A 24389-nucleotide genomic window follows, 5' to 3' on the forward strand; every position below is an offset into this window, starting at 1 on the left:
CTTCAAGCGTGGCTCTGTGATGCTCTGGCCTGAGAATAATAAAATGAGATGAAAGTGCCTGAAACCTACTGTTAGGAGAAAACTTTGCAGAAAAGTCAAGAAGGCAAAGCTTGATAAAAGTGAAAACTAGAAGAGATAGGGTCAAGATACTTGAAATCCAAAGCGCGTTTCCTTACCTGTGCAAAGGGGAAAGGTCACTCTACTGTAATATATCCGAGTCTTATTGCAGTTTTTGTATCCGTGCACAATAATGGTGTTCTGAAGATTGAGCATAATAGATAACATTCAGTACTGGAGGACACTTCCTATTTCTTTAATAGGGAGAGTGAATTCAATAAGAATGGTATTCCTCCCGCAGTATTTGTATCTGGTTCAAAACATCCCAATTTTCTTGCCCAAATCTTTTTTTAAAAAGATGGACGCCATCATTATGCCATTTATATGGAATTACAAAACACATAGAATAAAAAAAGACCACCTATGCAAACATAGATCCCTTGGTGGACTTACACTACCTAACTTTATGTACTACTACTGGGCATCAAATTTAAGAATAATTTCCCTTCTATTGGATGACACAGCAATACTCCCTAACGGCTTACAGATGGAGTGGGAGGATTGCCTTCCTTACTGTGTTGGTGGAATACTACTCTCTCCTACTCTTTTGACAAACTCATATTACAATTCGAATCCAGTGATTTATAATACCGTACAAATTTGGAGACAAATAATTAAGCACTTCAAATTGAAAAAACTATCAATGTGTACATCTATTACAGCTAACCCCTCTTTCCTTCCATCATGTGTAGACGGAGCTTTCAATATATGGCAGGAATTGGGAATTTGTAAATTACAAGATTTATACCTAAATGATACTTTTATGTCATTCCAACATTTAAAAGATAGATTTGGATTGCCTCACAGTCATTTTTTTAGATATCTTCAACTAAGAGACTATATCCGTACATACCTGCCACAATTTGAAAACATATCGTCCGATCCTTTGGACAGATGTCTTAGTGGTGGAAGGGGGTTTGAACAGAGAATTTCATTATTTTATAATTCAATACAGGAGATGAGTATACCTTCAACTACTTCAATCAAAGAGGAGTGGGAAAAAGATTTTGGGACTCTCCTATCAGAAGATTTCTGGCAGGAGGCCTTACACAACATAAATACGCCTTTTATTAATTCCCGTCACTGTTTAATTCAGTACAAAATTATACACAGATTACACTATTCAAGGGAAAAACTTCACAAAATGTATCCAGAGTGTTCCCCCCTCTGTGAAAAATGCAAGATACACTATGGAAATCTGTTACACTGTTTTGCACTATGTCCAAGGCTTCAGGGTTTTTGGTATGATATTTTTACTTATATGTCTAATATTTTTAAAAGTAAGATTGAACCAAATCCGACAGTAATCATCTTTGGGATTTCCAACGAAACACAAAATTTACAACACTCTCAAAAAAGGTTTATGGCATATGCTTTGATTATTGCAAAGAAATTGATCCTGCAGCTTTGGAAAGGCAATGAGACTCCTGTATTAAAAATGTGGCTTACTGAACTTATAAACACTCTTCACCTTGAAAAAATAAGATATAGTATGAATGACAATGTAAAAGAGTTTGAATTAATCTGGCACCCTTTACTTATATACCTTGGGAAAATATAAAACTTTGTTTACTTGTTTCTCTTCCCTTTTGCCGACAGCCGGGGTATTGGGACCCCTTATGGGTGACTGCGGGTTTTTTTTTTGTTTTTGTTTTTTTTTTGTTGGTGTTGTTTAATTATTTGCCTTGTTAGTTTAGAGAAAAAAAGGAGCATAAGCTATGTTATGTCAATTTGTAAAAACTACAATCATGATACTTGCTCTCAATAAAAATATTTGAAACAAAGATGGCATTAATAGTACATCATACCTCCCTCCTACTACACTTGCAATTGTGAAGAGGGTGGCGGGGGGCAAGTTCTGAAACACCTCCCTCCCTGCTAGGCATATGCAGCTGCTGTTATATGCAAATTGTCTTTCTATTTGTAGACACTCTCGTCATACATGAAGCCACAGGATTTCTTTTTCTTTCTATTTCAAGCAAACATTTCAGTTCAGTTAAAATAAACATGTATATTTTATTGAGACATTGCATGCATGCAATGCTTTAAGACCGTAGGTTGTAAAAGCAAAACAGACACATTGCAGTGACGCATCCTTTTGTTTACTTGCTATCACAGCAGCATTTTGGACAAAATAGGATGTGCAAAAAAAAAAAAGAGATTACTGAGAGAAAACTAGAAGGCGGGTGATAAAGAAGCCACAGCCTGGTTGTACTGACATGTCACCCTGAAGGTGAGGTAGATGAATCAGTTTGTTTCAAAGAGCCCCCTATCTGGTAGCCTCAAGGCAGAAGAATAAACGTCTGGAAGGGACAAGACCAGATTTTTCTTGGCTTCAAGCGTGGCTCTGTGATGCTCTGGCCTGAGAATAATAAAATGAGATGAAAGTGCCTGAAACCTACTGTTAGGAGAAAACTTTGCAGAAAAGTCAAGAAGGCAAAGCTTGATAAAAGTGAAAACTAGAAGAGATAGGGTCAAGATACTTGAAATCCAAAGCGCGTTTCCTTACCTGTGCAAAGGGGAAAGGTCACTCTACTGTAATATATCCGAGTCTTATTGCAGTTTTTGTATCCGTGCACAATAATGGTGTTCTGAAGATTGAGCATTAATGTCCTGAGGGTTTTCTTTGACGCAAACATGATCAATGTGTCATCCATGAATTAAATATTGGTAAATTTTGACACTTAACAGATTTAAGATTCATCACTCCACGCAGCCACTGTGCCGACCTTCCCTGGCAGAGTTTATACACCCTTCATGCATCAAACCCACATCCGGAACAGGCACGCTGCCAAACATCTTATGCAAGATTAATCACACTTAAAATGCAGTCAACAGGCTGTGAAATGAGAATGGCGAGCAGGTGGTAATGTTTCTTTACACACAGTGTAGAAGACTAAATAAATGTCAAGCCTGTCTAGATAACATAAAGACCAGAGGCCTCAAATCTAATGTAAAAAAAAAATACACAAGGCCTGTGCCGCTTTCCGTGCACATGTTGGTGCCTACAAAACCAAACTTGATGGGAGAATGTGCACACCTGGGCAGAAACTCTGATCCATTCATGTGCACAAACGTCTGAGAGGCAGAGGAAACTGACAAGGCAGATGGTGCATTTGTGAATAAAATGAAATTAGTACACATATATGAAAGCCTGACTCACACATTTAGTCTCACTTTTAACTGCACGTTACTTCAGAGCCGGTTTAACAGTCAAACCTGCAGTCTTATTCGCGTGTGTGGGATTAGGCAAGCACCTTTTAACTGTAAAATATATGAAATCCCAAATCAAATTCCGCTCAGTATTTCATCAGCACCATCTCGCTATCACATTTCCCACTCCTGGAGCACCGGAGAGCAAGTCAGCCTGTATGCTGCCTCACTCACACCTGTGGTTAGCTGAGCAGTTGCAGTTGTGCGACGCAGCAGGTGGATTTAGGAAGGTTTTGCCGCACTTTACCTATCAACTGTGAACACAGGCCGACTCCATTTAACTTCACACGGGCTAAAATAATGACTTTCAGTGTTAGAAATTCAAGACAAGAAAGTGCATGAAATAACTGCAGATCAAAGTCTCGGTAGCTTTAATCTCCTAATTCTGTGCATGTATAACTAGTCAGATTAGTTGTGGTTCAGTTTTTGTGTTTAAAATTGTGTCTGTAAACACAATCTGTGTCGTGCAGCGCACAGAGTGCACTGAAAACTCTGCGACGCACTCTGTTCCTCTTCCAGTCACCACACCCCGTAGATGCACATGTGGATTGTCTAAATCTGCAGCTTCAACATCTTCTTTTCTTTGATCCCTTTTCCTTCAGCCTACTAATTGGCTGTCCCTTCTTAACCCGCTTTTATTGGATGTCACTTCCTGTTAGATAAAAGTTTTTCCTCTCCACGGTCGCTGAGTGATTAGTCACAGAGCATCAGAGAATCAGATTCTCTCTAACATTGTAGGATTTTTACCTTATAATATAAAGCACCTCAAGATGGTTGTCAGTTGGTGCTGTATAAATAAACCTGGAAATACTGCTTGCAAAGCTGCATGAGGGACGCGGGCACTACACGCGAGTATAAATGGACTGGAAGAGCCATTGATCAGCAGGCTTATTTCAGTTCATTAGTATTCACCAGGTGCTTTGCCTTGACCATTTATGGCATCAAGAAGGCAGAACATTAGGCTGGTCCACATGAGCACATTTCCAGGTGGATTGCGGTTTATAAAGGGAACACTGCATGCAGGTGTGCATGAGCACACGTTTCAGAAATGTGATTATTCCTTTTTGGAGCACGCCATTTTCAGCTTTTGTGCACATGTCCACTTTTAGTATGCTTCCAATGCACTGTTTCATAAATGAGGCTCCAGACAGATAAAACAAATTCACCTAAGCCAAGTTTTGGCAGGGTTGAGAGGAAAACAGACATAATTTCCCTGAGTGCTTGAGTATGTCCCCTTTGTATTGAGCTGCTAATCTAATTACATGTTCAAATATGCAGGACATTGGTCCCCTTGCTCATAAATAAATAAACAGGTAGATAGGCAGTAGCTCGAAATCAATTAACATCGTTTGCACTCAACCAGACAAATCAGAGATAAAGAGACCGCTAGTGTCAAGTGTGTCAGTGACCCCTGCTGTGCATGATGCAATAAAATATTCATTTAAGTGAAAATATTTGTTGAAAGCGGTTTAAGCGCAAAGAGAAACTGCCATTATGCTAATGTGCTAAACATTAAAAACAAAATACTGCTTGAATTACTTTGGTGGGTAGCCTCTAATCTTTAATCATGAGAGGGATTCCAACAAGAGTCAGAGCAGTGGCTTTGTTTTTTCAGCTTTTGTCAACTGATGATCTCTTGAAACTGCACTTCAGAGCTCCGCTGCCTTTCGTGAGACGCCGGCAAAAGAGGACGGAGAATTAAATAAATCATTACGTGCTGTCCGATCCTTTTATTCCATTACATTGTTGTCCATTTTCTTTACTTCATATCCTGCCGCTGTCTCTTGCCGTGCTCATCCTTCAGTCACTTTTCCGCTTCTCCTCCTCTGATCCTGTTCAATTTAATTTCCCAGCTCTTTTCATTAAACATCGTGTCATCCACTTCCCCTCTGCTCGTCCTGCCAGCTCTCACCTGTACGCGCTGTGTGACAACTGGCTTTAATGTGATTTTTTAAAATCATCAAATGATTTAGGCTTGAATTGAAATGTACCTCCCCTCCCCTGTTACCACTCTTCCAGACACATTAAATTTCTAACCGTTACCTTCACCGCGCCCCTTTGTCTGTTCACCTCACTGCAAACCTGTTTACCTTGTCCTCGATACAAGCACATGGCCTGGAAGCTCCCCTGCTGGGCTCTAATTGGTGATCGAGATGTGCGCGGGAAGGAGACGGGAGCAGCGTTTGGCCCATTTCTATTCCCTCATCACATTCACAGGGCCACAGTCACATCTGCGTAACCATGGTGATGCTGATAAGGTGACTCATGACTATTCATCAATGGCGCCACCTGATTGGACAGCCCCCGAGAGCCTTGCAAAACGTATTCATCAGCGCAGCCTGTGTCCCTGCTCTACCTCAATATGCCCCTCAGGATGATGAGGAAGCATCTCTGCTTCTGTTTGTTTTTAACACCCGCTTCTTGTCTTCACCTCACCTCCCACCTCTCCCCTCTAATTACCTGTCCTCTCTTCACGTCCCACCTATACGTCTCCCAACGGTCTCTCTCTCGTCTCTAACCCAGTGGTCTGCTCTCCTCGCTCTGTCTCAGTTGATGAAGACATCAATCACGTGCACATGTGACATGAACTCTTGCTCATCTCGCCGTGTCCCTTGCTTCTACTTAGAAATCTTGCACGTATCTCACACAGGTTATTTAATCACCACAATAACGTTGGAGTAGTTTCTGACTAATAACAAAGGGAGAAAAAAAATTATTTAATCATATTTCCCCTGGACATGTTTTTGTTTTTAGTAAAGCGCAGTTTTAAAGCCCCACAAGAGACACCAAATGTGACTCATCAGCCAGTTTTTGTCCCATTAGTAGTGTTATTTTATTCCATTTCAAAGGTCATTTGCTCTTGTCATTATCAGTTTTTCCAGTAACCCTTTTAAATAATGTGCTTTCCTTGATTCAATACAATATTATGAATCAGTTTGAGCGATCTATCTTGCAGGCAGCTGTTCCTTTGGATGTTGTTAACATGATGACCTTTGACCTTAGATCTCCCAAAAGGAGATGCAGGGAGCTCATCAGAGCTCACTGACCTTCAAGTGAAGTAAAGCTTGCAGTTTGCAGACTAAAATCCACAGTTTAGTGCAGAAAGCTGTATTTACATGCATTCGCAGCCCACATCATGTCGTTGGAACTGTAAGGTAGATAATAATACACACCAAGACAGATTGGAAATGTGTGGGAACCTATAAGCGCCAGGCTGTAATAGCCATTTTGACATTTCTATCTAATCTTTCACTATGATTCACACAGAAATGAAAACCATGTGGCAGATTTACAACAGGAATGAAAGTATCATTTTTTTACTCAGCTGAAATCTGTCATTTATATTTTGGCTAATAATCCCACTACAGTGTTTTGTGAAGAGAAATTTTCCGTTTTTATTTTCCTCTCTGATGTTTCAAAGAGCCAAGACGTGGCCCAACATTTGAAGCTCAACCCAAGTTCAAGTGTATGACTGGATATATAGCATCAGTAGTTTTTCTTTCTTATTTTCAAACACAGCAATAAGAGAACAAATTCAGAGAAACATCTTCAGACTGATTCAAAAAATGAATAGAAAATAGAAATAGAAAATAATTTGTTACTAAAACAAGTGTCACAGGTCTCTGTGATTTTTAAGGATGAGCCAGTTTATCAACTATATGATTGCATGTTTCATTAATACATATGCAGGTAATCCTGCTACTGTTTGCTGCTATGCAATACTATCTACCCTCTTATTTCTCCTGCTATATGGGATCTCTGATCTCTGACCTCTCTTGTTTTTCAGGATTACCAGAAAGCTGCCAGTTAAAAATCCAGATGGACAGCGGTCAGTGATGGGCAGCTTGCACATAGCTCAGGGAACATTATGTGAGAGCACAGACATATTCTGTTTAGGTGGTAGTGTAGCTGTCGTGGGGGATGCGTGATGAAGGAGGTATGCACTGAAATAAAAATTCCAGTTTTGAAATGTGTGGAGTTTGTGCTGTAAAGTATAAATACTTCAGGATGTCTAAATAAGAAATGAAGTCATTCATGCTGTCTGAGCATACATGACAGCCAATAAGGATTTAATGTATGCTCAAAGAGCATACAGCTATGAGTTAGCTTCGCTGGCTGTATGTAAAAGATGGGCCTAGCTTTTCCGTCTGAAAAGCAAAAAAAAAATCATAAAAGCTGCAGTCTCTGTAATGGCCAGCAGAGGGCGACTCCTGTGGTTGCAAAGAGAGGTCAGATTGTATGAAAGCCTATTGGAAAATGACCTTGCAGCTCATTTGTCCACTTGATGACCTCGGTAAACATTAGGTATGAATAGATTTGCTTATGTCTTATTTGCTGGTTTCTCTTAATGAATACAAATGATGTGTGCATATATAGTATTGTGCAAAAGTCTTGAGCCACCCATCATTTGCAAACGGGCAAACATAAATGGAAATGCAGCATAAAAGACAAAAGCAGAGTTTGTATCATTCTAAAAAGCAATATCTGGTATGACCACCTTTTTTCTTTATCACAGGCAAGCTTTCTAGGGATTTCTTTAAGTAGTCTTCAGGAATAGTTTTGTAGGCTTCATGATGGGGATTCAAAGCTCTTCTTTGGATGTTGGCTTCCTTTTGTTCCATTCTCTGTCAAGATGATCCCCGCTTCAATAATGTTGAGGTCTGAGCTCTGGGGAAGCCAATCATGACTGATAGTGTTGCACTGTGTGTTTTTTACTGCATTGGTAATGTGTTCGGGATCACTGTCATGATGCAAAATGATGGTATTTAATGATGGTTTAAAATCTCACTCTATAGTTCATGTTCATGATGCCATTAATTTTGACAACAACACTGGCTGAAACACAGTCCCAACTCATGTCCAAGATGATGGCTGTAGACACTTAATACTGCACCTCTCTCCAGAGCTCGTCTGCACAACACTGACAGTGATTTGAACCAAAATTCCAACTTTGGATTCGTCATTTCCTAAAATCTGTTGCCACTGATTTTCTGTTCAGTGCTTGTGTCATTTGGCATACATCACCTCCCTATTTCTCCCTATTCTCCATATTTAGGAATGGCTTCTTCACAGCACCCTTCCACTGAGACCATTTCTGATGAGGCTTCAGTGACTGGTCAGGTCTTCGCTGGATCTTTTCACAGCATGACTTTCAGATACTGTACATCTGCTGTAGATAACTTTATAGGTCGGCATCTTTTGTGTTGTTAGGTGCCTTTTTATGATTCATAGGTTGGTAAATGGCTTAACAAAAAAAAAGATCACATTACCCTGAAAATGGTCTGGTTCAAGGAGTGGACTGAAAAAAAAGCAAATGTGAAAAAGCATCTGATGTCCAAAGACAATCTTTGGATGACCTTTACCAAGCCTGGAGAACTATTGCTCAAGACCACTAATATGTTTTATATCCAGTCTGCCGTAAGCTTGTTAGTTGTGTTGTATTTGTAGTGCAAAACTAATCAGTTGATTATCAGTTAGTTGACTGAGGGAAAAATAATTGGCAAATATTCAGAAAACTGGTTTGAAACCATTTTAAGGAACAATTTGCAAACAGAATCTAAATTAATATTCTCTTGTGAAAATTTGCTTTCTCATGCTAAGTGAGAGAATCTCACAGTGTGTCTTTGCTTTGTAATGGATAACGAGAAATGTCACATCAGGTCAGGCTCTTGAAAAGTTTTTTTTTTTTTACATTCAATGAACCAACCAATTACTCTGGAATGAAAATAATCATCGAGGAAAATTAAAATTAAATTAGTCACTGATGATGATGACTGCATGACTAATTAAACCCTAAAAACATGATTGCCGAGGTGAAAAACATTTGTCAGTCAACAGCACAGCTTCTTACGTATAACAGTCCCAGTAACCCAAGCTCTTTATCATCATCTAAAAGAAACCACTGGCCTTTAATCACAGAGTGATGAACAAAAAGATTTAATTTGTGTAGGAAAAACATTGACTCTGCCATTTATAAAGCTAATGTTAACATACATGAAGGCAAAGGTGTACATATGGAGATCTTTGAGGCTGGACTACATTTTATATGAGGTTCATTTAAAAGAAATCATGCTCATATTGCAGGTTTATAGCAAACATTGAAATGCCATTTTCGTCTGGGCATGCAAGGGAATTTGTGTTTTATTAACACATTATGAAGACTAAGATGTTTTCAAAAATAAAAAATAAAATGCACTATCTTCCTAACCCTTACAAAAAGAGACCTCTTATTTTTTTTAAATCACAAGTTTGTTTGTTTTTCACTAGATTTCACAGACCAACCCTATAAAATGTACATATTTAGTACATTTAATTTGAGGTATGTCTTCCTCTCAATGTGAGCCAAGCAGTTACCCATTTGAGCATGGACTCTACACATGTCCAGATGTGTTGTTGAATTGCTCTCTGTTCCTGAACGAGTGTGACTGTGCAATGGTAGTAGCTGCCTCGGATAAACATGTTGACCCACTATGTTCCAGGCATGCTCAGAACATAGTGGACATATCAGGACTAAATGCTGGCTAAAGAAGTCTCTGATTATGCTTCTCATCCAGCAAGGATCTGGCAGTGTGTGGGCGTGCAGTGTCCTGCTGAAACAGCTGCAGGGCAGTGTGCTGCTGTGAGAATAGCAAAAGTACAGGCTCGAGCACCTTGATACCTCTGTCCAGTCAGATCTGCACCAAGAACAAGCAGAGTTGGTGCTCGCATGGATGCAAACCTGCAGCAACAACTCCGACACATATACCAACATTCAAAATCCCAATAGCCCAGCCTTGGTCAACTTTAGCGATGGCTAGGCTGTGCATACACTGTGGCAGTGAAATTAAACAAATTCTGTGGTGTACAAGTGCACAAATTACAAATCCCTCCATTAACCAAAAACGACTTCCTGAACACGTTTGGCTTTTCAAAGAAATAAGAATTATAGACCAAGAAATGGATTTAAAACAAAGATTAAAAATGTATTTCAAGACACTGAACTTGTACAACAGAATCTTTTTGGCTTATGAAGAGAGAAAACAGAGAATACTGAGATGTAAATGCATGTAAAAAGGAAAAAAATCAATAAAGCTGCAAAAATTGCAAAGCTGGTGTTCACTCACGCTGTCTCGCTGGCTGTCGTCCCCGGACCGGTCATCCTTTTGCATGGTGCGGGCCACCTCTGGCAGGGCTCAGTCAGTCAGAGTTAATCAAAAAGTGGGCTAACAAAACAAAAAGAAATAAAAAAAGATATAAGTATTATTTGTACCCATTTCACACATTTGTATTAACCTAATGTCATTATCAAACTGGTGATGTAAAGTGGTATAAAAAAATCCAAAGTTCTGCTTGTTCTTTGTGAAGATTAAACCAAATGGAAAAAAACAGATAAATATTTAAAGAATTTATACGCTGAGTGTGGAGTTTCTAAAATGTACTACTTATTATTTTCAGGTAAGAAAGCAGTCATTTGACAGGCTGAGGCTCTTCCACCTCCTGGCAGCTTTGTGGTTTCAGAATATGAAAGCTTTGATCTCCCAGACAACATGCACATGTGTATACATGTGCATGTATGTGTGCGTGGTAAATGGGGAACATAATGCCCCCGAGTGTGTTGGTAAGAAAGGAGGCATGCTGGGATCCACTGGCCTAATAGGATGCATTAGAGTGTAAAATATAAAGGTCAGTGAATTATCAGCCAGAGTTGCACAACCCTTTTCTGTTTACCTGGCCTAATAACCCAGAGCCTACACCTGTCTCATTCTCTCTCTTCTTCACTTTCTTTCTCTCTCTGCCACACACACACACACACACAGATAGGACCAACTGTGTTTAAATGGATGTCCAGAACCATTCCCAGAGCCTAAAGTGTTTTGACACATGCACAAAATCCGGTGTAGCTTCAAAGAAATGAATAATCTAATTGGTATGGTCTGTTTGCTGCATAGATAAATAGTCTATTTGAGTGTTAGCATTCTTGTCATCTCTTGTTTTTATGCACCTGCGAGAAGCATCAAGAAAGTAATCAGACAATTCAGAATTCCTCGTTTCACTCTCTCCTGCGGTTCTGCCTATATTTCTGTCAAGGCTAGTGCGAATCCATATGTGGATTTCTCCAACAGCAACTTCTTCCGTCTGTGTTCCGCATGAGTGGTACCCAGCCAAGCAATGAATTTTTATCAGCCATATAAAGCAACCTATATACCTTCACATCACTTCTTATTTACTATATAATCCTTTGTTTCCATGGCCCACGAGCCCAGGTACAACAGCAACTCCATTCTGTCCCTGCCTGCCTGACAGGACTCAGCAGAAACACTGGATGTACTCTAAGTGAGAGATCAGCCAAAAAGGTCAGACATTATCCTTCTGTCTGGTCTGTCAGACCAGGTGCATGTCCACTAAAAACATGTGGAGTGACAGGATGGTCAATTAATCACCACAGACAGAAAAACTGAAGGGCTGGACAGACTTTATTGATTAGTCTCTGAAGAGAAGAGAAGAGAAGAGAAGAGAAGAGAAAGTATTGCTTTTTATGTTAGTCCAAATCTTAGTACTCATCATCATCATGAACATAGGGTAAACATGTTCTTCACTAAGCATGCACAGGCACCTAAAATTTACACACAATGATAATACTCAGACATTTTCACAGACAAGTTGCATTCAAACAATGTAACAAACACACAACAATGTAATGTAAGGCACACAAGGCAGATTATATTGCATGCAGAGCACAACACAACCAACCTCAGGGCAAACCACAGCCTTGACCTATGCCGAACGCTCATGATCAACTATTTGTTCATTTGTTAACTGTTATGAACCCATACACTTCCCCACATTTACTACAGGTCATGCATTTCAGCTGTTTTGCTTCAGTGTTTTCTGATTTAGCTTTAGTTTTAAAGTGCCATGAATGAATAAACAACAAAGATGCAAATAAATATTTGTTTGAATCTCTTATTTTACTTTTCCTCTACAGTCACCTCTTTCGTGACAATGCAAGGGCCTGTGATTATGCTGTCTGCATGTTCTACCAGTGCCCGTCTGGAAAACCCTGTCAATTATTTTGAATTTGGTTATGTTGCAGTTTGGCAACACTATGCAGCTATTTATCAGTCAGTGCAGCTCAATGCTACCAGACTGACAATGCTGGAAAAACTCTGACAGACAAATTGGTAAAAACATTCTGTAAAGTTTCATAATTGTAACCTGAAGAGTCGAGATACCATCATCTGACAAAACCCATCCACAGACAGACATATAAATACCTGCCAAAGAGCTCAAAATGGCCTTTGAGGTAGTCACCGCAACAGCAGGTTTCTCCAGGACCAGATTTTCCCATTATTGCACAAACACACACCAGCTGTGTTATTTTTGTGCTTACACACCATAAAAAAATACTTCATATAACAAATGTAAAAGAGTGTGTGGCAAGAATGTAAAGTGGGCCTGCATTTAAAAATGGAGATAGCAACAGTGACATCATCCATTGGTTTATGGAGATTGAGTGGAGAAACTTGTTTGGGGTTTTGTTTGTTTGTTTTTTAATGGATTTTAATGGAGAGTCATTGCCAGCTAGCTTGCTTAGCTAAATGCATCTGCAGAGTCACAGCAACAGAGGCTTAGAAATCGGTCTTGCAACCACCAGTTGTGAGGGGAAAATGTGTATTCGCTGACAGGTTGTGAGTGGCTACAGTGCCAGTCATACAGGGCTTCGGGCTGGTCATCAACATCCTGGTCATTAACTACCTATGGTAAAACATGTACTCCTCACCCCGCCCCCAAAAACCTCCTTGTGACTGCTTTGATAGTTAGTATATTGCTGTAATCACAGTTTGAATGGAAGTGACAGACGTGTCTACAAACATTGTTTTGTTACAGTGAAAAGTCCAAAACGACGTGGACATGAGGAAGGTGTGCCTTCAAAGTAAAGGTTTTGACTCAACAAGTTTCAAAAGACTCAACTTTTACTTTGAAGTCACGTTTTCAAGTATTACTGCCACTCGTCTAATAGTTAGCAAGTGTTTGCAGACAAATATAAAATATACTGGGAACCACCAGTGCCCCCCCTCAGACACACCTATGCTATCAATTTCAAAATCCCACTTTGCTTTGTTCTTGAGTTATTTCATTCATAACATTTTCAGAAAACTTGACCTCTTACCTTGACCTTGAGGTCAAGGACGCTGAGATTTGAACTTGTCAGAGACTTTTGAGAGAATTTTTTACAGTGAGAGAATTTTTTGCAGTGGTAAGAAAATACAAGAAACTGTAGCCATCTGCTAGCAACCAAAGGAATTAGTAGGAGGATTTGGGTGCAGGGCGTAGTTTGCAACCAATTTCACCCAGTGACAACCAGTAACATCCCAGGAACCACCTCCAAGCAGTTGGGCAATACACAACTCCCTAGCAAGCAGTGGCTGCATCATGTTCAATACGGTCGACAGCTCTTGAGCAACGTGTGCATGAAATATGTACACTAGAATTATGTTCATACAAGGGAATTCTGGACTTCTTGGAAGGGGCTTTAATGTTGAAATAGATAGCTACAAGATTAGTTGAGGTGAATTTGGGATTTTTAACTTGGATTTCTGTAGAGCTTTCTCACAAGGTTAAGCCCACCTTGCTGCTGAAGTTGTATAAACACGAGAGGTTGTATCATGTGCAATATGGACATTGTGCAGCGCTCATGAGTCAGCCAATCCATCCATCCAGTAATCATAAAAAAATATGTGCACAAATACATGACATCTGTATATCTTTCAAAGTATTTATTTTGCCATGACAACACACACACGCACACAGAAGTTGAAAACAGCCACACTGTTTTGGCTTTTAAGGGGAAGAAGCTCTTAAGGAGAATGAAGCAGACTTCTCTTCCCTCGCCATCTCTCGAAGTCTCTCTGGTCCTGGCCGGGAGCCCAAATCTGATGATTCCTCAAAATAATCAGAAGAATTTCAGCCTTGAAAGCACTGGGCTAATTTAACAAAAACGGAATCAACAGGAGACATGGCTCAGCTACAAATACACAGAGAGAGAAATAGAAGGATAAACGGCATCGCACTCTACATCTCAGCCAGCTATTATTATTCACCTTGTTATAACACGCTGCTGGGAGCTACGCTAAGTGGATGAGAAGAATACTAGCATGTAAATTCTCAATTAAAAGTGCAGACAATAATTACAGTTATCTGAACTGTGCTATAAGGATTGGTCATGCATGCCTGCACTCCTGACAGAAAGTCTAAATAAAGAGTCAAAAAAATAATAATAACAATGGCACACTCTCTTCCGGAAACAGCAACACCTCCCCGACAATTTACTTGTCTAACTGATCTCTCACAGACATACGAGTCAGCAGCACCAGAGTTTGTGCATTAAAACAAATCCTTTTGTTATTTTTGTTTTGAAGACAAAGGGTCCTTCTTGCTTGTGTGTCTGAGTGCATGTGCTGGATCAGCGCAGCAGAGCATGTGCCTGCACCGCGACCACAGGGGGCTGATTTCTGTCTGAGCTCAAGCATTAGTTACACAAGGCACGATTAGACTTACACATCCCCAAATCCAGACATGAGAACTGCCCTCTGCTGGTGCCAATTTCTTCCCATGTCCCTTTGATACATCCTCTGTTGGCTTTTTCAATTAACTTCCTGCCACCTTTAGGAGAGCAATGAGAGTTTATCCTGTATAATCACATTAGGCGAGAGAGCAAAAATACGATGAGGCACTGTATGGCCCCGCTCCCCACACCCAACTCAGTAGTAGAAGGTCACGACTGTCTAATATGCTCTAAATTTTAACTGCTGTTTGAAATGTGTCTTTTTTTTTCTTGTTGAGAGCTCACAACTGGTTATTGAATAATCCCTCAAAAGTAGCTCAGCCTTTTATTGTAGCCGTTCAATCAGCTGAGATGAGCAGACACTGCGGCTTTTGTTGAAATAGCCAGTCGCTTTTATTCTCTTTGTAGGCTGATCTGCCTAGACTCTATTAGTCAGTCTAGGCAGTCTTTTTGTACAATTTGTCAAGCTAATATTTTGTCGACAAGCCGCTGGGAAGTCATATATAAAATATTAATATTCAACCTTAGATGGGAAACGCTGAAGTGGGACAAATCCGTAAACAAATCAGTCAAAGCTGTTGCAAAGCTTCATATTAGACTCTTCAAATTAAAATAAATTACAAACCATTATGAGGTACATTAAAGTGTTTGCTGGGTGAATAGGCAAGGAAACGTGTTTGATGCGCACTAAAAGCTCCCCACATGCCATCCAATTATGGGTCTCATTTCTCAGCCACTGACAGAAGAGGGCTTTTTTTTCCCACCTCATGTAGCTCCTCCACTTATCTGAAGATGGCAAAACAAATAATATCCAGTTGATTTAGTCATTTGATTTTGGTCACTGATTGCTGCTTTAAGATCGCTGTTCAACCCCTTTTGAAGTAAGATGAGCTCTCGCACGGAGGAATAAACTGATTTTTTTTAAAAAGAAGTAGAAGAAGAAACCTGGCTTCTCAGTGCTGAGCAGCAAGCAGCTGTCTCCCCACTCACTGACTAAAACATAAGCTGAAACAAGGCAGTGGCTCCTCCAAGTGGTGCTCTGATTGTTAGTTATGACAGTAAAAGCAGAAAAGATGAGGCTGAACTTGTAAGGAAACAGCGATGCCGACGCCTTTATTTGCCTGACCTTGTCTTGTCCTATATACTAAGGGCAGCCATTTACTGCCATTCATTACATACGTCAGCTAACCAAACCACTGAAGGGCACACACACACAAACAAACACTCACTTATACTCAAAGGCATGCCACTGTAGATTTGCAAACACGCGCCCTTGGAACACAACACACAAATTATAGATGTGTGCTGTCACTTCAGGAGGGATTGTGACAGTCCTTATTCTCTACTTCAAAAATATACACTTTATCTTATGCAAAGCTCCAATTCACTGTCAAGCACGGACGAATGGAAAGCGTCTGTAATAAAGCCATATCTGGCAGAACAGCACAAATTTCCTCTATTCATTATTGCAGCGCTCTGTTGACAGTGATGAAGTCTTTGCGGCAGCTCGAAACAATTCCACAGCAAGTTGACCGTGAAAATACAACAACATTTTACCTGAAATGTAAATTGGCTACCACCCCTCAAGCCTCCTTAAAAATAATTGTCTTATATTCCACCTATTGTCTGACAGACCCAGGCGTGACTCAGACACTACACTGTTTTCTTGTTGTGTAGTGAAATTGAGGTCGTCACACGTGGGAGTATTTCGAAAACAATTTGATATTCAGCTGCGCCGTGACAACAAAGTGCCATCTGATTGAATTTCCTTCAATTTTAGGCAATTCAGACACACGTATTGGATCGCTCACCGCTAAAAAAAAAAAAAATTGATTGGTGTTATATTTTTAAAAATCGTTGAACGCTTAAAAAAAGACAATACATTTCCGAGATCATCTGAAGACCAACTTTAGAGTCACTGAGATCTTTCCTAAAGCACTAAAATACAACCTGGTTTTATAGCAAAGCATGAAATAGTCATGAAAAAATAATAAATATGTTTTGTTTTTGCACAACTTTGAAATGAATGTAGTTTAATAGCAGGTATACAGGCAGACCCATAATTTAATGGACAGACACACACATACATGTCGCACTGGCTATGAAAAAAGTGACAACTGTTGTGTTTTATCTCAAACGATCATTTTTTCTCACCCTAACCAATCATTTTTTTTTATTCCTAAACTCTAAACAATGGCTAAACCTTTCCATTACTGATGCAATCACCACCACCACCACGCCCTCCAGATTTCAAATGTGGATGGAAAACCTTGAAAATTAAAGGTGGAAGATTTGTGTCCAGTAAACCGATAAAAAAAGAGTCCATTGATTAGAGCAAACGCAGTGAAAGGATTTAAAAAGTGTGAAGAAGTGCATAGATTTTGAACTTAGAACTACATGTTCATGATTTTTTACAGGTTCTTTCTATTGATACAGACCTCCCCCACTGCTATTCATACTACACCAAATAGTTACTTAATAAAAAAGTAACTATTTGGGCAAGATACTGAACCCTGAGTTACCCCTGATGCACCCATGTGAGTGCAGGAATGCTTGGGTAAAAGTCTCTAGAAGTGCATAAGAAAGTGCTTGGTTTGTAGTAAGAAAGCTCTTTCTATTAAAACAGTAGAAAAGCATTATAAGCATTAGTAGTCCATTTATTTCACAAACTGCCTAAAAGACTTTTATAAACCATGAGTTGGAATATACAGTGTGGAAGGTTATGTGCTGTAAATTTATATAACTTTACAGTTTTAACTGCTGCAGCTGTTGTCAATCTTCCATTTTCACCAAAGACCACCTCTTCAGTTTAAGAAGTCCTTGAATTCATGACAGTTGTCAAACCCTTTGACCTTTCATATCTAACCTATCGCTTCTGGCAACTTCTCCAATTTATCATAGTTAATACAGCACTAATTGTCTCATTAAACCACTCTAATCAGAGGGCTGATCCCCCTCCTCCCCTCATACAGGATTTTGCTCATTAGGTTCAGTTTATCCACTGCACTGCAATTCTTGTGAAAAGAGCAGAAAATGTTCTGGGTCTCAGAGGGGAGCTCTCTAAAGCCTGAGACCATTACCAGGTAAGTGGTGTCTATTGGAAGATAATGCTGAGTAAAACTGCAGAGCTACAGTCAAACAATTTTGGAGACTGTTGGGAACTAATGGGATAGCTTAGAGTCTATTGGCTTGACTTATTTTTTTACATGTTCCCTATCGCAGGTCCATTAGCTTAATGTAAGCACAATACAAAGCCAGTGGTGTACCCCATTAGTATATCATGTATATGACTTAATAATTGTTTAAAGAAAATTTCCCATTGCTCTCAGCAATTACAGATAATGGTTTAATGGTCTTTTATCAAAACTTGTGAGTGAATGTTCTGATAAATGCACCAGTCACTGAACGGTGCACTTTTGTGCACTTTCACTGCTTGGTTCAGTTTTCATCAGCCTCGCATACAGCCTCAGAGGGCAGCTGTTGTCAGGAATAATGCACAGAGAAAGCCCTTGTGTGCTACTGCCACATGACAGTATTATCTTCCTGTACTGTATTTACAAAATGTTGTATTGTGTTTGCAGGCTGTAAACTTGGATCAAATAAAATGTATCTCATCCTATTTGAGACAAATGTAGCTGGAGATTGCAGTATAATACAGTAGAACTCGTTTTTTCTCTCTTTACAAGGTATTGATGATCTCAGGACTGCTGTATTAAAAAGTGAATTGGAGATGCTTTCCTATGCTTTCATCTCCTTGGTTTTTAGTTTTGAGGCCTCCACCTACATAATCAAACTCCTCCACCCCTATTCTCCAAGCCAGGTTCTCAGGGTCTCAGATCAGGGCCTTCTTCTGATTCTCTGTACCCAACTTAAAAGCTCCTTAGCTAAAAAAAAAACAACCTTTGGAACAACTGACCACTCCCACTTTGCACCTGTGGCTCATTTGGTCAGTCAGGCATTTGAGCAGTCTTTGTGTTTTGTTTTGTGTTGTTTTGGTTTTCATTGGTGCATCTATAAAACACTTTCTGCTGATAAGCAGCTTTGCTGTTCCATTGCTGCCCCCTTGTCTTCATTTGTTAGTTGCAGTTTACCAGAAACTTCATGATGTATACTTTAAGTGCTGATGTTGTGTTTGTGGCTTGCTTTGCTGACCCCTGGTGGCCAAAATATATACATATGAAATTATGCTGGGCTGATAATGATTTAGTGTCATTAACAGCATAGTATAATATTACATTTATGCAAAAAAAATCATTGCAGATTCTGCATATAAATGTGTATATATTTCTATCTATTTTATTGTCGGATACGTCCTATACTGCAGATGCATGGAAGAAGTGTTTTGCTTTAAACTTCCAGCAGAGGCTCCCAGAGAACCAAGATTTATTTCTTGCCTTCTACTCTGTATAAATTTTAAAATGACAAGACTTAATGATATTATAAGACATGCTGCAAAACAATATGCTTTTGAATACGAAGCAGCGATATATATTCACTATATGCTGCTTCTAGAACAGGTTTTTCTTCTATTTCCGCTAATATCAAATTGCAGAGTTGTAAATATTTGTGGTTTTTCCCTGAGCTGTGATACCCAAAGACAAAGTCTGCTATCCAATGTCCCCCCTAAACACATGGTACTAGCCCTGTTGACATCATCGACCCCAGGCATTAGAAGGCCCTGCAGAGCTGGTGATGAGTCACTCCTGTCGGTCCAGGCCAGTAAAAAGCAGCAGACACACAGTGGTGGGGCTCTATTGCAACTTGCATCTCTTTCATCAGATGTGATTCGATATGCACGCTGATGACCAGCAGGACAAAGAAATGAAGCAAGGTCACGAACCCGCGTCTGCTGGTTTCTGTCCATGTAATGACCCGGCTAGCCTGACAACTCCATGCTTTCACAAGAGCTCGTGGGTAAAATTCTGCAAGCTAAATATGAGAAAGATTTTGGAAGTAGCCTTTCATAATCACATACAGTTGATTTTAAACTTGAACTGCAAGTTGTTGTACTTTAATGTAATTATTTTATTAAGTCATACAATTAACTAGAAGAACCTTTAAATGGATTGTCGGTTATTGTAAACATCACAGTCGACAGTCTTCTTATCAGACGTGTGATACACAAACTGTTCCACACACACATACGCACGAATACACACTTCAGGGGGAAAAACAAATGTGTCAAAGCACATTAAAGCATTTCCACCTGAGGCTTTTCATGGTATTTCTCTTGGCTCAGTAGCTTTATCTCGTGCGAATTTCTGCAGTGTTAGTGTTGCACCTTTTCTGCCCCACAATATTTTAACAGGCAATTTTTATTCCAACTGAATGAACACAGCTCTGCCGAGTGCCTAGGCCTGTGGGGTTTTTTTTTTCTATCTGTAGTACAAATGAAAAACTTTTTAAAATATAAAATATTACATTTAGTTGGTAATTTCTTGATTTGATCCTTAATTTAAGCAGTGTTAGTGCTGGTCTTCTGCACACTCCAACGCTTCAGGTCAAAATTGCCATAAAGCAAGCAAACAAGATACAAGTAAACAAAAGTGGCAGACTTTAAGTGCCCTTGTGGATTTTGTTATATTGAGGTCTAGACTGAGAAGGAGCATTAGAGTAATATCAGAAATAATGGTGATTGGGCCCCTACAGGCAGACATTTTCACTCAGCTGGGAATGAAATCAGCGTGTGTGGCTGCACTGATGAAAAGGGGTGGTGATAGGGAGCGGAAACTTCTACAATAGAGAGGCCTATTTCATATATCATCTGCAAACAGTGTATTCTGAAGGATTCAATGATGAACTGTTATTGTCCATGTCTGTAGTTCTTATTAAAGATCCTACCACCTGTATAGAGACTGACTATTGTAGTTCCATGTAATGGTTTGGAGATAATCATTGATTTTCAGATGTATACTTGAGCTTATTCAGACAGAATATTTCATTTAGGATTTTTTTTTTCTGTTATGGGTTTTCTAATGTGGGGTGAGGATGGTACATTTTAATACCTTGATAGAAAAACACACAATGGAACAGTGTTAGTCATGGTTTGGTTTCCCCAGAGTCTAGACCTCAACATTATTGACACAGTGTGGATCATCCTGACAGAGCACACAACAAAAAGCACATTCAAGCTTGTTAGAGTTGTAAAAACTCTATTTTTGCCTTATATACTGCAGTTATATACTGAGTTAGCATATGTTTCCATAAGCTGATATACTAAAAGCCTGTATAGATACACTACCTACAATTTTTACACATAATTGTGAGCATTTAAAATTCAAACTATAGTTTTTACCTCGAGTTTGGTGATATGTGTTTCATCATTTGTGTCTGCAGGGAGAAGCCTTGCTCTTCATGTGGTTTACAACAGCTTAGCTTTGAAGGGGAAAGTGCTTTTGTTAGCTAACTAGCTAGCTAGCAAACATTCAGGAATATTTGGAGTTAACTGTGTATCTAGATGCAAGTTAGGCCTACAGGTGATAAATAATACATTAAATGCCTTTAATCCTCAAGTGACCAAGCTATCATAACTGAATGAGGTCATTTTAAATTTCATTTTACACAGGAATACTTTCAATGGCTACATCAGGTTCTGTAGAGCACCCCCGGGCCATGGACTGGTTTGGTACTGGGCTGCGAGAGTTGAGGCTCGGGTGTGAAATTTATAGTTTTCAGGGTTTTTATCGGTTTTTATTGTTATTTTTTTGTTGTGTTTATCGTTAACTCGGTTTCCCTGGGTCTTTTCCCATGTGTAATGAATAAATCTTTTTTTGTACTGGTACTGGTTTTATGGACACCTTAAGGCCAGTCCGTGAAAATATTGTCAGACATAAACCGGTCCGTGGCAAAAAAAAAGGTTGGGGCCCGCTGCTGTAGAGAGCACTTTGAAAAGCTACAGTACCTAGATAGCTAGATCATTGTGTTACAGCATTTACAATAAACAACAAATAACTAACAGTTGAAATAAAAAGTAAAAGAAAAGTAAACAATTAAGTTAGGTAAAAATAGTAAAAGTAGGACAGTAAGAGTGTAAAAGGAAAATGCCATTGTAGGAAATATTATCACCCCAGCCATCTCTACATGTTAAGTCAGTGCTCATTACTACATAATTTAAGGAAGACAGTGATCCAATCTGCTCCTTTATTTTGTAAGGCTGGGGAGAAACATTTGTTTGCTGATTCTGACCCCATGCAAAAATGGTAAATGGCCTGTATTTGTATAGCGCTTTACACATCCAGTCACACACTGGTGATGGCAAGCTACATGGTGGCCACAGCCACCCTGGGGTGCACTGTCAGAGACGAGGCTACCGGACACTGGCACCACCGGGCCCTCTGACCACCAGCAGAAGGCAACGGGTGAAGTGTCTCACCCAAGGACACAACGACCGAGACTGTCCAAGCCGGGGCTGGAACCGGCAACCTTCCGATTACAAGGCGAACTCCCAACTCTTGAGCCACAATCGCCCCGGCAGAAATACATTTGGTTATGTTGTCATGCTTTATTGCAATCATATACCCTCAGTTTACATTAAACTGGAAAACCTTTGTTGGCCAACATGACAGCAGCATTTCCCAATATTTAATTAATTTGTTTGTTATTTGGTCCAGTCATAAATTAAACTCTGATGAAATAAAATGCTTTTACAGCTTAACGCTCATATCGAGCAATGACTTTTGTCTAGAGCCAGATGTAACACTAAAAGAAAGTTAAAATATACAACACCTGTAAATCTAATATGATCATTTTTCTTTCTTTATAAGCAATATGAAATTATGCAGCAACAACCCTAATAGATTCTAGCAAGCAAGCTTGCATCTTAGTCTTTACATTGGTTCCCAGTTGATTTTAAAATGCATTTTAAACTTTTCATGCTTAAATACATATGACTAAATGGACTAGCTCACTAACTTATTCTTGTTCATGCTCAAAATTAGATTGAGAACTAGGGGGAGCAGTCTACCACCACACTACTGCAGCTACATTTATCTTACCCTGTGGACTTTTCGGTTTAACCAGGTCTCCTGGGAAGAAAAACTTTAAAATCAGAGTATAGCAGGAAGTCAGTTAAACTTATCTGGACAATTATGTATCAGAAGAGGTTCTTAATCAGTTACAGCTGCTTTTGTGTTAATTATATTAACAACAGGTTCACTAGAGGGGCAACAATGAGACAAACCCCAAAACAGGAATGGGTTTATAGGTTAGGGCCACTGACATTTTTTCCCTCCTCATTTTTTTCCGACTGTTTTTTGCATTTGCCTAGGCTCAGTGTCTCTACTGGTAGCATGACATACGGTGGCCCCTAGAGACAAAGCACGTGCAAACTCCAAAACACTTGCAAACTCCAAAACACTTGCAAACTCCAAAACACTTGCAAACTCCAAAACACATGCAAATTCCAAAACACTTGCAAACTCCAAAACACATGCAAACTCAAAAACACATGCAAATTCCAAAACACATGCAAACTCAAAAACACATGCAAATTCCAAAACACAACGGAGGTGCTCCAGGACGCTAGGGGCAGTGTTGTTGCAAAATAAACGGCAAGTTTGTCTGTATGGGACGGTCTAGTCTCCATCTCGCTTCCCAGGTTGCCTAGCAACCATAATACTAACCGCTGGAAACGTGTCATACAACTTTGTTTGACAGAAATGAAGGAGAACATATTTTGTTCATTTGTTTGTTTGTTTCTACAAGAGCTTTGTGTGATTTGATAAGTATCTGAGGCTGAGACCACAGGACAGTAAAACATGATTTTTGGGCTTCATTTCTGTACTGAACAGTCATTTAAGATTAGTTAGTAAATAACAATTAGCTAATGTTGTTCATGAGACTAAAGTCATATCACTTTGGTAATGTAAATATAATATGGCCAATATTATAGTTATTATATTAATCATTATTAGCTATTACAGCAGTGAACATGAACTCTGTGCCAAATACTGAGCCTCAGTACAGATTCAAGTTGCAGTTATTTATATGTCTTATCACCTTAAATCTTCACTCAAAGACAAGTGTCTTTGACAGTGTATATATAGGTGTATCATATATAAGAGACAAATGTTGTTCCTTCAGTACGTTGGCATTACTAAATTTGCCGAAAAATATAACGGTGTACAGAAAGAGTTGAGCGCGCACAGGCAGAAATGTTGAGAGCGTAAGCAGCACATTGCGAGCAAGCGCAAGTGCAAATACTGAGCGACAGGGGCTGCTAGCAAACACTGAAATACATTTTTGCACGCAGCAATGAATTTTGTTCACTCAAATTTAGCTTTTCTTTGCTCAAAATAAATTTCTCCTCAAAATGCAACACTTGCACCTGCAAAATTTTTTTTACGTGCGCTCAATTTTTTTTTTACGTGCGCTCAGAATAGTGGCACAAAAATAACGCCATACTAAAGAGGTAGGACAGGTAGGTAGGATGGCACATCAATACATGCTGTTGCTGTAAGGTTTGCTGTGTCTCCCAGCACAGTCTCAAGAGCATAAACGAGATTCCAGGCAGTTA

At 39.4% G+C, this 24389-nt stretch overlaps 1 protein-coding gene across 1 annotated transcript in view; it reads right to left on the reverse strand.

Annotated features, from left to right (window-relative positions):
- The window catches only part of LOC146697150 (3',5'-cyclic-AMP phosphodiesterase 4D-like), a 44671-nt gene that overhangs the window by 11446 nt on the left and 8836 nt on the right, over nucleotides 1–24389 (reverse strand). The window contains exon 2 of the mRNA XM_085475687.1: nucleotides 10434–10532. Within this exon, the coding sequence (XP_085331813.1) occupies nucleotides 10434–10478 (45 nt within the window). The 5' untranslated portion in view covers nucleotides 10479–10532. The remainder of the gene's footprint in view (nucleotides 1–10433; nucleotides 10533–24389) is intronic.

Source organism: Copadichromis virginalis, linkage group LG12 (genome assembly GCF_057382275.1).
Source record: "Copadichromis virginalis isolate Kocher_CV1m ecotype Utaka linkage group LG12, C_Virginalis_male_GT1.1, whole genome shotgun sequence".
NCBI classification, from domain to species: domain Eukaryota; kingdom Metazoa; phylum Chordata; class Actinopteri; order Cichliformes; family Cichlidae; genus Copadichromis; species Copadichromis virginalis.